Genomic DNA, 12118 nt, shown 5'->3' on the forward strand with positions numbered 1-12118 from the left:
TCCATAACTGACTGGGAGCAGCCAGTGTAAAGCCTTTAGAACCAGGGTAACACATTCTGATCTCTTTGTTCTGGGAGAATGCAAGCTGCAGCTGTTTGATGCTCTTTTGAGGGAGTCCAATCAGAAGACCATGACAAGAATTAAGTCTATTGGAGATAAAAGTATGAAAGAGCTTCTCTTATAAATTTGAAGTGACCAATCACGCAAACAGCACATGTAACCAAAGCTGGATATTGTGTAAAAGCTCAATCAGTTTGCAATACTCTGAGTAAAAACAATACATTTTAGCATGGCCTTTTATCGCCGAAGTAGCCACACCTGAAGCAGTCAGAATCAACCCACTAATTGTAAAGCGCCATTAGATCTTCTGTGTTTAAGGCCAACATTTCCACAGACCACAGGCTTGATGCCCTGCAAACACACAGTCAAGAGGTCAAAGGGCAAAGTCTTGAGACAAGAACTGTCCACACTGTGAATTTAAGATAAGATATCCTTTATTCGTCCCACAATTGGGAAATTTACAGCCTCCAGCAGCAAGAATGTAGGTAGAAAGAAGAAAGGAGAAAGAGAAAAAAGAAACAACAAACATCTTTCAATTACCGGTAAATACAATATGAACACAAATGGATAAAAATTATTATTATTATTATGATTGTTATTTTTTATTCATCAGCCTGACAGCAGTCGGTAGGAACGAGCGTCGGTATCTCTCCTTCTTGCAGCGCGGGTGTAACAGTCTCTGGCTGAAGGAGCTACCAAGTGCTGTCAGGGTGGGCTGGAGGGGGTGGGAGGGACTGTCCATCATAGCTTTTAGCTTAGTTAGCATCCTTCTGTTGCCCACCTCCTCCAGAGTGTCAAGGTAGCAACCCAGGACAGAACTGGCCTTCCTGACCAGTCGCTCCAGTCTCTTTCTGTCCCGGGCCGAGATGCTGCATGACCAGCAGACAATGCCATAATGCCGTCTTCCTCAACTGGCGGACCGCGATCCACGACCGGACCGCCGACCTCCTCTGTCCGGACCGCCGTCTTCCTCTGTCCGGGCCTCCTCACCCGGACCCTCGGCAAATTGTATAAAATAACAAATTATAAAGTTATTTTTACGTTATACATTTTATATTTTTGGACTATAATCTGCGCATTACCCTGATCGCTTGTTAAAATTATCCGTTTTATTATTTGCGTGAACGAACAGATGTATTGCAGAGGACGCAGCAGCTCGACTGTGTGTGTATGTTTTGACGAACTGGCTCATGCTTGCTCATGGCTGAGCAGGGCATGTCGGCGATAACGATGCGCTAATTGGCTCCTCTAAACTTAAGGTGTGCCCATACATAAGCGTCAGCATATACGATGCGCTGATTGGCTCCTCTGAACTTATGGTGTGCCCATACATAAGCGTCACGCATTCTAAATGGATGATTGTGTCAGGAAACAGACGCATGCGCGACGCCACAGTGTGTTGTCGTGCTCACAGCTTCAGCACAGGACAGCCGCACACAGACAATTAGACAAGACGAATCGCGGGAGGTTTCGATTGTGTGCAGTTTTGCTCCCGTCTACCCGGGGATCTTTGCAGCTGTTTAACAGCAGAATACGCAACATGGTAAATGAACATCCCAATGGCGTCCTCAAATAATACTGTATTTGCATGCCTCAGACATTGCATTCACCTGTAGTGGAAGAACAGCACTGCACATTCCTGTGGTCCCTTGTGTCAGTATTTAAAATGATTCTTAACTCCTCTTCTGATATACTTTTCAATGACTTCAGGGAGGATCGGAAAAGGGAACGTGTACAAATGAAAATAATATTTTTGTTTTCATGTTTAGTATTTATTTTGGTAAAATGAGTATTTTGTTTGGCTTTTGTTAAATTAAGAGGGAAAAAGACAACTACTGTTTAACAAAGTTAAAGTAAAAATGTCTTATTTCCCTAAAATGGCTATTTCTATTATTAAGCAGGCACAACTTAACAAAATAAAATAATATTATAAAAAAAATTCCTCTGCCTCAACACAATACCTCTCATTATTTGCTGTGTACTGACAAAGTGAATAATTGTTATTTTCATGCACCCCATTATTGGTTGGTTGTGAGGAATGTTGATTTGTATAAGTTTGGCTTGACCATACTAAATTGGCATATAGCCCTGCTCCCCATGACCGCCGTGCATGGGACCGGACCTTGGTCTTAAAAAAAAAAAGTGGACCGACAGCCTTTCTAGTTGAGGACCACTGCCATAATGGATGGCCGAGGCCACCACCGAGTTATAGAACGTCTTAAGGAGTGACCCCTGAACCCCAAAAGACCTCAGTTTCCTGAGTAGGAAGAGTTGGCTCTGTCCTTTCCTAATCAGGGTGTCCGTGTTTGTAGACCAGTCCAGTTTGTCGTTGAGAAGAACACCAAGGTACATGTAGGAGGTCAGCCTCTCTATGTCCATACCCTGGATGTTCATCGGTGCTGGTGAGGACTTTTTCCTGCAGAAATCCACAACCAACTCCTTAGTTTTCCTAGGGTTGATCTGGAGGAGATTCTGCTGGCACCAGTCCACAAAGTCCTTTGTCAGTCCCCTGTACTCCCGATCGTCCCCTTCTGTAATGAGGCCAACAATCGCAGAGTCATCGGAGAACTTCTGAAGGTGGCAGTTTGGAGTGTCGTGTCTGAACTCCGAGGTGTAGAGGATGAACAGGAATGGAGCCAGAACAGTCCCCTGCGGCGCTCCAGTGCTGCAGAGAAGCCGATCCGACTCACAGCCCTGCAATCTCACGTACTGCGGCCGATTTGTGAGGTAGTCTATGATCCATGCTGTGAGATGGTGGTCCACTCCGGCGTTCTGCAGTTTGCCTCCCAGCAAATTGGGCTGGATGGTGTTGAAGGCACTGGAGAAATCAAAGAACATGATTCTCACAGTGCTCCCAGCCTTCTCCAAGTGTGACAGCACTGAGTGGAGGAGGTAGATAATGGCGTCTTCCACGCCGATGCCAGGCTGATAGGCAAACTGCAGCGGGCAACAATGAGGCAAAAAGTGTCTACCTTGTACATGCTGCAGATAAGCGGAAAGAGAGAAGTTGTAGCCTTCTTCTGCAGGTCATCTGTGTGCGCCTGGAAGATTGTTTCAATTCGAAAAGGGCACTCAACAGGAGGGAATGGGGAACAAAACACTCACAAAAAGATAGTACAGTATAATATGGTATATCACTACTAGAGCACAACACAGAATTATAAACATTGTACTGAATATTTAAATACAAGGCATACCTTTGTTTGAAAAAAACACCGCCAGTGCTAAAGCTAAAGTCTGTGAAAATCCCATTGACATGCTACCAGCAAATTAGCATCTTGGTTGTAGAAACATTGCCAATGCTAATGCTAGCAGACATGCTCATAGAAAATTAGCATTGAGGTCTTGGAATGATATTCCTTCAAATAATGAACATCCACACCCACCTAATATAGTAGTAGCACATTTTTGGAATGTGGGGGGAAAGCAGACAACCCACAAATGCACAAGGAGAACATGCAAACTCAGCGCAGCCTATCCCATCTTTTTTATTGCTATTACCGGTATTTAAATATTTTACTTTGCTACTAATTTACTTTCTAATTCTTCTTTCAAGTTTTAGTTATACGATACAATACAACTTTATTTATTTAGCGCATTTCACAAGAGCTGCAGCTGTATCAAAAGACTTAAGATACAATATTAACATAAAGTGAAAACAGTAAATTCATTCATTCATTCATTCATCTTCCGAGCCGCTAGATCCTCACTAGGGTCGCGGGGGGTGCTGGAGCCTATCCCAGCTGTCTTCGGGCAGCAGGCGGGGGACACCCTGAATTGGTTGCCAGCCAATCACAGGGCACACAGAGACAAACAACCATCCACGCTCACACTCACACCTAGGGACAATTTAGAGTGTTCAATCAGCCTGCCACGCATGTTTTTGGAATGTGGGAGGAAACCGGAGCACCCGGAGAAAACCCACGCAGGCCCGGGGAGAACATGCAAACTCCACACAGGGAGGCCGGAGCTGGAATCGAACCCGGTACCTCTGCACTGTGAAGCCGACGTGCTAACCACTGGACTACCGGGCCGCCCGAAAACAGTAAATGAAAACACAAATTCATTGTATTCACTCCTTTACGGTAGATGGCAGAAAACAAGTGACAGTCTCAATAAAGATGTCTCCAAACTAGTTTAAAAAAAAGAAAAGAACATGGAGAGGGCTTGCCTAATCGTTAATGGCCGGCCATTCTAAAGAGAGGGACCAGCAACGGAAAAGGCTCGATCCCCTCTGAGCCTCCGCTTAGTTCTTGGTACCTCTAATAATGTCTGGGCCGCAGACCTGAGGCAAGTGCGTAGTGGCGGAAGAGCCCAGAAAGGTAAGGTGGGGAGAGGCCATTTAATGATTCGAAAACAAATAATAGGATCTTGAAAAAGAACTCGAAAATGTACTGGGAGCCAGTGAAGGGAAGCCAGAATTGGCATTAGGTGCTCCCTCTTACGAGCTTCAGTTAGGTGGAGGGTAGCAGTATTTTGGACCAACTAGAAACGCTTGATGGAGGACTGGTTGACCCCAAAATAAAGTCTATTTTTGTAATCTAGTTTTTTAATCAATTAATAATCATGTTTAATAATGATGATTTCAATATTAATCATTCATTCGTTGTATCTCCAGTATATACTATGTGGACTGGGAAGGTAGTGTTCAGACCAGTGAGGAAGGGATGCAAACAGCAGCAGCAAAGCTCACCCCAATTAATGGTCAACCAGGGTACAAACTGGTGCGGAGGATCCAGAGAGTTAGTCCTCAACGCGTTCTGATGCATCAGCTGGTTTCCAACATCTCCATCCACGCAGCTCATGAGGCGCTCCCAGCTCAGTTTGGGACAGTACAGATGAACACACTAGACGCAAGTCATCAAATTAGGACATATTAGAGATGAGGCATGGAGCAAGAAGGGTCGCCAGTGACCGGAACAAATGGAGGAGACTCGTCGCCAAATGTTCCAAATAGGAATGGGGGAACTAACTAACTAACTAACTAAGAGATGAGAAAGGATTTTATGATGGAGTAAACCAAATGTTTCTTACACTCTTGGCAGCTGCGATGACATCAGTGGAGGCCTCCATACAGAAGATGATGAGGAAGGCATTGTCAGTCATGTTCAACAAACACGTCTGACAAAACAGAAAATAGACTTGCTAAAACTCTTCAAGTGAAAATTTACAAAACGTCAACCAGCATTCTAAATGCGGAAAATTTCCTTTTCTTACAAATATGGTGATTGACAGAGAGGTTGAGCGACATGAAGCTTTACCTGAATCATGTTGCCAAGGCACTCCTGTTCTCCATGTTGGCACTTAAATATATACTTGCGCTCACTGGGTATCTCCTGGTGGGCAAAAACACGAACTCTAAAAGAATATGAAATTACACAATTATTGTTCCCCCACCACTGCATTAATTTCATCCATCCATCCAATTTTCAGACGACATTACTAATGAGGGTTCATGCGTGGGTTGGAGTCCAAACCATACGACTTTGGGTGAGAGTCTGGGTACACCCTTTCGACCAAGAGTGCCCATCCAGTCGATCACAATAGTTCGTGGACTGGTCCCAAGTCGACCGCGAGGGGCGTAGGGGGAAATGGCGTGGTGTGTGTGCGTGTGTGTGTTATAGTTACTGATGGTGCCATGCTCCACTTGCATGAGTTGTGTGTGAGAAGCTTGGGATTGGTTCCCACACACAAGACGGTGTGAATGTGGCTGTGAATGTGGCTATAAATGGTTGTTTTTCTCTAGCTGTGCCATGCCGCTGACTGGTGACCAGTTCAGGGTGTATCCTATCTTCCGCCCAAGGTTAGCTCGGATAGGGTCGAGCAAACCCCCGCGACCCAGTACAGGAGAAGCAGTGTTGAAAATGGATGGATGGATATGCATGTCATTAATATATATTTTTGTGCTAGTGTACACTGTACCCTAAGCATCCAATCGGTTTCACTTTCACCAAAAAGGTATGAGAGTAAGTCAAAAATTACCCGCACTTTATTCTACAGCGTGCACTTGTGTTTAAGTTCATGAAACTTTCCCTGTATGCGGGAACTTGTGTATCACGTGATCGTGATCAGGTGAGACATTTGCTACATCGATCGTTAGACGTGTTTGTTTCAGTCGTTCCACTGGCAGAATGCGCCAGTGAAAAACAGTATGCAGTGATCCGATTTTTTTGGTCAGAAGTTGTACGTGTACCTGCGCATTGCCGAAGGGAACCAGACGGACACACAGAATGTCCTGCAGCAGCACCCATGTTGGGTACAGAACCTGTGTCAGATACAGAATGCAGTCGGGACACAGACTCTCGTAGTAGACATCCAAGTGGACAGGCTCCCCTGCCTGATGAAAGTTGGTCAAGTTAGTGTGGAGACACTGTTTCAACATCTGCATAAAGAGGCAAAAGTTTTCCATAAGTGTACATAATGGTGTATTTAATACATAGTGAGAAGAAAAAACCCACAACGCTGTTATTGTGTGCAAAAAAAATAAAATAAAAAATCAAATCAAGAGATATTTGAAATGTTTTAAAACATTGTACAGCACTTTTGAGTTGCATTCTTATGTATGAAAAGTGCTATAATTAATCAAGTTTGATTGATTGATTGATCATTTCGCCACCATTAATATGACCTCTGACCTGGACCTACAACTCAAATTATTTTATTTACGTTACTGATTTATCTTTCTGAGAAACAATAAAAATATCTCACCAGTGAATAGCACAACTGTGATGTTTTTCTCAGAATGTTGAAATAATATTCAATTGAAATGTGAAGACTTGCAGATATTTACGGAATTAAATGTTAAATGAATAAAATGTGTATATATACAATATATCAGGGGTGCCCAAACTTTTTGGATCGAAGATCTACTTTTCGATCAACTAACCTCCCGTGATCTACCCTTACCGGCACACGCGCGCGCGCAAACACACCACCACACACACACACACACACACACACACGCGCACACACACACACACACAAACACACACACACACACACACACACACGCACGCCATGATGAGAAACAGCCTGAAACTGAGGCACGCGACACACTTTTGCAGCCTGTTAACTATCGTAGCTCACACGTACCGTTTTAAAGTGCTTCCCCTGGCCCTCCTAGATTCCTATTCTTTGCCTGTGCCCCCGGTGAATTGTACATGAAGCAAACTCTGAATGAGAATAATGACGATAAAAGATAGAGCGCAACAGTTCTGATCGCAAGCTGCAATTGCAGACTCAGTGCTGAGAGCTAACAACTTTCGCTGACGTAATCACGCGCCACCGTAAATTCAAGATTGACCTGCTTTATTTTATTTTTTCAATATTTTTTTGGGTAAAAATGAGATTGATCAGATGATTAGGGTGCAGCGTACATGAACACAAAAAAATGTATTACTCACATGTACAAAGACACACAAATGGTTGTTTTTTTTTCTCCTCGACACTCCTCGGATCTACTTGGGACCTGTCTTAGATCTACGGGTAGATCAGGATCGACCTAATGGGCACCCTTGCAATATATAGATAGATAGATCGATAGATACATACATACACACACGTGGGTAAATTGGATTTTTTTTGTCGTTACACGCAATGGTAACGTTGGGAGCGTTGTTTTACCGAGATATAAACGCATCCAAAATCAAGATTATATGATTATTAAAACGTTAAAAGGCTAATAAAGGGGGCATTAATCTCACCCCACACTGAACGGCAGAGTTGAGAGACGAACAGCACTGCGCCAGAGTGTAAGGACGTGACGAAGACAGAGAACTAAAGTGTACGATTAAAGTCAACATAAACGGCAAATCAGCCTTCATTTTCTAACACTAAACTGTCTAATAACTAGTGATGTGCTCCACGGTTCGAATCCCTGAAGCGTGTGCCGAGTAATCTAGATGAGTGGTTCATGAATGGGGAGTGCGTTGATGACATAAGTGGTGACGTTTGAAGCCCCGCGAAGGGGTGTACCACGTGACTGATTCAGGAAATAATACGATAGGTTCGAATGTTTGAAATAAAAGCGACAAAGAAACGCTATGGATTCCCCTTCATACCAACTTGTATCACATATCTATGCACCCCTGCTTTCATCAGTACCATGTGAAAGAGTTTTCACTTGTTGCATTCGCACAATCATGGACAAAGTAACACAGAACAATTCATGTAAAAACACTCATCGAATACATATTATTATGTGTTCAGTGTCGTAATGTGGGTAAATAATATGCAGTCGGTTTCAATAGTTTATTCTAGACTTGGCTCTAGAAGTCGTCGCACACACGTCTTCCTACGCTTCTTAAGCCAACGACATTTCTCCCGGCAGCCATACTGTTAGGGCTTTCAAAGTAAAAGCATTACAGCTATTACCACATCTCCCTTTCTAGAACACCGAACAGACATATCTGTGGAAGCAATTATTGTTAACCAAATTCTGGATATTCAAAAAACCTACTTTTCCACAACTTTGGCTATTAAACAATCCTTCTATTTCACCTCTTTTTTTTTCACTATCTCTCCCCCCACACCCCTCCCACCCCCACCCCACAGTTCACACGTCCAGTCTGTAAGGTTCTCGTACCACTCTGCCACACCTAGTGGTATGACCCCGTGTGTGTGCAAGGACAGGTGTGTGACGGATGGTTGTGTGGCCCTCGGGCGGTGCTGGACGTGATGTGGGGTGTTCTGGAGAACCCACTGTAGGCTCACTTGGTTGTGGTGCAGTGCTGGGTGTCAGTGTGTGAGGTGTGTGTCGAACAATCTCTGAAAAAGTGACAAGATGGTGTCTATTCCTCCTGAGGGTGCCTGAAGGGCTCTACACAACGTATGAACGTGGGGCTGAGTGGGATGAAACCACTGTGCCTTGAGACTTTGCATCAGTGATCCACACTGGTTGTCCTGGAGTGAGTTGACTCAGATCTCTCACATGGTGTCTGTCGTTGAAACTTGCAGTGTCTTTACCTCTCTTCTCCCTTTCTTTCGCTGCAACGACAGTGCCGTCCGGAAGATCTGGGTCGAGAAGAGAAGGCTGCAGGGGCGTTGGGGTGCGCAGTCTTCTGCCCATGAGGAGTTGCGCTGGACTGTACCCGTTTGCGATCCGTGTAGCTCTATACGCCAACAGAGCCAGATACGGATCCTGAGCCTTCCTTAGCAGCTTTTTAACAGTCTGCACGTGACGCTCCGCCTCCCCGTTACCCTGAGCAAACCCAGGGCTGCTAGTAGTGTGGGTGAACCCGTAGTCTGCAGCAAAGTCCTTGAACTCTCGACTGGAGTATTGAGGGGCATTGTCTGAAACAAAGATTTCAGGCACTCCGTGCCTAGCAAATATCGATTTGAGATGCACAATAATATTCTGAGATCGAGTAGAAGTTAGTTTGGCAATCTCTACAAACCTAGAATAATAGTCCACTACTAGCAGGTAGGTCTCGTGGTCGAGTGAGAATAGAACCTACTTTTTGCCAAGGTTTCTATGGGAGTTCACCGGCTATCAATGGCTCCAGAGGGTTGGCAGGCTCTTTGATGCATGTGGTGCAATTTCTCACCAGCTCGTTTAGTTGGCTGCTCAATCCTGGCCACCATACCGCCTCTCTGGCCCGCTCCCGGCACTTGGTCACCCGCTGGTGTCCCTCATGTATTGCGTCGAGGACAGAATTGCGCATTGCTGTGGGAATAACTAGTCTGGAGCCTCTGAGCATTAGTCCATCGTGTACTGTAAGCAAGGCTCTATCAGGCCAGTAAGCCTTAACTGGGGCTGTCAGCTTGCCGCTGTGAGGCCATTTTTTTTTACAATATGACATGACCTCTGAGCAAACGCTGTCTTCCCGCAGATGTTCTCTCAGTTGTGTCATGTACGTTGAGCTGGCTGGCATGCTAACAATGATTTCATCCACGTAGATGTTTGTCTCTTCCATTAAGTCTTTGTCTGCCCGTTTCAGGCTTGAGTTTTTGTGGACAGGTGAGCGTGAGAGTGTGTCGGCTGTAAACAGTTCTTTGCCAGGGGTGTGTGAGATAGTGTAACTGTACCTCATGAGTCTTAGTCGGAATCGCTGGATTCTGGGAGGAAGCTTGGGAAGTGCCTGGTGACCAAGTAGGCTGACAAGTGGCTTGTGGTCGGTCTCTATGGCAAAATGTCTCCCAATAAGGAAATCCCGGAAACACTCGCACCCCCAAGTCACTCCTAGCGCTTCCCTCTCCACCTGGGCGTACCTCTGTTCCGTCTCTGTCATTGCACGTGATGCGTATGCGACTGGTTTCCACTGCACTTCCTCCTTCTGTAGGAGGACTGCTCCTAGTCCGTATGATGAGGCATCCGCCGACAGCTTCAGCACTTTGTTGGGGTCGTAAAGTGTCAGTACTGGCAGTGATGTGACATCATTTTTTAGCTGATCAAACGCTCTCTGCTGTGCACATCCCCAGACCCACTGATTCTTCTTTGAGAGAAGGTCTCTCAACGGCTTGTCTTTTTCCGCCAGGCCTGGAATGTACTTTCCCAGCTGATTTAGCATCCGCAGGAAGCTACGAACCTCTCCTGTATTGGACGGCTCTCTCATGGACATGACAGCCTTTACCTTGTCTGGGTCTGGCTGCACTCCGTCTGCGGACAGAATATAACCCAGAAACTTTACTTCACTTTTTCCCAGCACACACTTCTCCATGTTAAGCGTGACCCCGGCTTCCCGGAGCTTGTTGAGAACTGTGTGTAGTCTGATGTCGTGGTCTTGTTGATCTCTACCTCATATGAGGATATCATCCATGTGGCATACGACTCCCTGCAGCCCGTCGATGACATGAGTAGCTGAAAATGTTCTGGGGCTGACGCATTGCCGAAGAGCAATCTGTTAAAGCGGAAGCGGCCAAAGGGAGTTATGAATGTGGTGTATAATGACGATTCAGGGGACAATGGGATTTGCCAGAATCCTCTATTGGCATCCAATTTCCTGAAGACCTTTGCTCCAGCCAGGGAGCCGATAGTCTGCTCCACAGACGGCAGTATGCATCTCTCTCTGCAGACCGCTTCGTTGAGGCGGGTGATGTTGAGGCGGATGCGCACTGAGCCGTTCTTTGTGGGCACAGGAACCATGCCGGAACACCAGTCCGTTGGCTCTTCCACTCTGAATATGACACCAATGTCTTCCATTCGCTTGAGCTCCTCTTTCACTTTTCCAAGTAAAGGGATAGGGACTCATCTTGGTGTGGGCAGGGAGTAGGGAATGGCGTCTGGCCTGAGCTTGATAGTGTATGGCTGCTGCATCATTCCTAAACCCTGACACACTTTTGGGTAGGCGTCTTCCATTTCAGACTTGTCTATGGTGTCTGCTATGTAGACTAGTTTAAGCTTAACGATTGCTGGTCTGCTTAACAAGGCTATACTTAAGTCATTGACAACATAAATCTCTTCCTGTATCACTCGCTCCCCCTTGCATAGTGACTCAATGTATCTACCTAACACAGATAGGGGCATTCGACCTGGGCCAAATAGTGGTCTGTCGGTTTTGATAAACTGAGAGGCGCCCTCTGTGATGGCATGGTAGATATGGGCCGGAATAACTGAGACGTCAGCTCCTGTGTCAATCTTAAATTTTACTTTGTGGTTTCTAATAGTCAAATCAACAAACCATGGGTCTAATCCTGCATTTACCGAGCCAAGGAATAAGGGAGTGTCCTCATTACAGTCTGTCTCTACAACATGTACTGTTTTGGTAGACTTACAAACTTTGCTGTAATGGCCTCGCTTTCCACATGCATGACATGTGACATCTCTAGCTGGGCATTGTGCTTTGGCATGACCGGGTGACTCTCCACATCTGTAGCATGCCTGACCATCCGATGATGATGGCTGTGGCTTTGCTGATGAGTGCTTTGGGTGTTCAGGGGTATTGTGAATTAATGGTTTTTGTTTTCTTCCTTTTGTAACTGCATCAATGTCCATCATACCTCCTCCTCTGAGGTCATTTGCTGCTTTTTTTTATTATTTCTGACTGTTTTGCAATGTTAACTGCTTTTTCCAGCATCAAATCTGCATCTAGCTGCATACTCTCAGACAAACTGGTGTTTC

At 45.3% G+C, this 12118-nt stretch overlaps 1 protein-coding gene across 3 annotated transcripts; it reads right to left on the reverse strand.

Annotated features, from left to right (window-relative positions):
* Positions 1–17: 17 nt before the first annotated feature.
* LOC127616768 (gamma-interferon-inducible lysosomal thiol reductase-like) lies at positions 18–8026 on the reverse strand. Of its 3 annotated transcripts, XM_052088582.1 has the most exons (8): positions 7764–8025; positions 6254–6442; positions 5322–5396; positions 5095–5181; positions 4749–4907; positions 3033–3095; positions 317–411; positions 18–146 (listed from the first exon to the last, which is right to left on the reverse strand). In XM_052088582.1, the coding sequence occupies exons 1-7, from the start codon at positions 7881–7883 to the stop codon at positions 334–336; spliced, it is 771 nt and encodes a 256-aa protein (XP_051944542.1). In that variant the 5' UTR covers positions 7884–8025; the 3' UTR covers positions 18–146; positions 317–333. The 3 variants fall into 3 exon arrangements, with proteins under 3 accessions (XP_051944542.1, XP_051944543.1, XP_051944541.1); XM_052088583.1 differs by having other exon boundaries at positions 18–411; positions 6254–6397; positions 7764–8026; XM_052088581.1 differs by having other exon boundaries at positions 18–411; positions 7764–8024.
* Positions 8027–12118: the final 4092 nt, after the last annotated feature.

The sequence above is a fragment of the Hippocampus zosterae genome, chromosome 15 (assembly GCF_025434085.1).
Source record: "Hippocampus zosterae strain Florida chromosome 15, ASM2543408v3, whole genome shotgun sequence".
Lineage (NCBI taxonomy): Eukaryota > Metazoa > Chordata > Actinopteri > Syngnathiformes > Syngnathidae > Hippocampus > Hippocampus zosterae.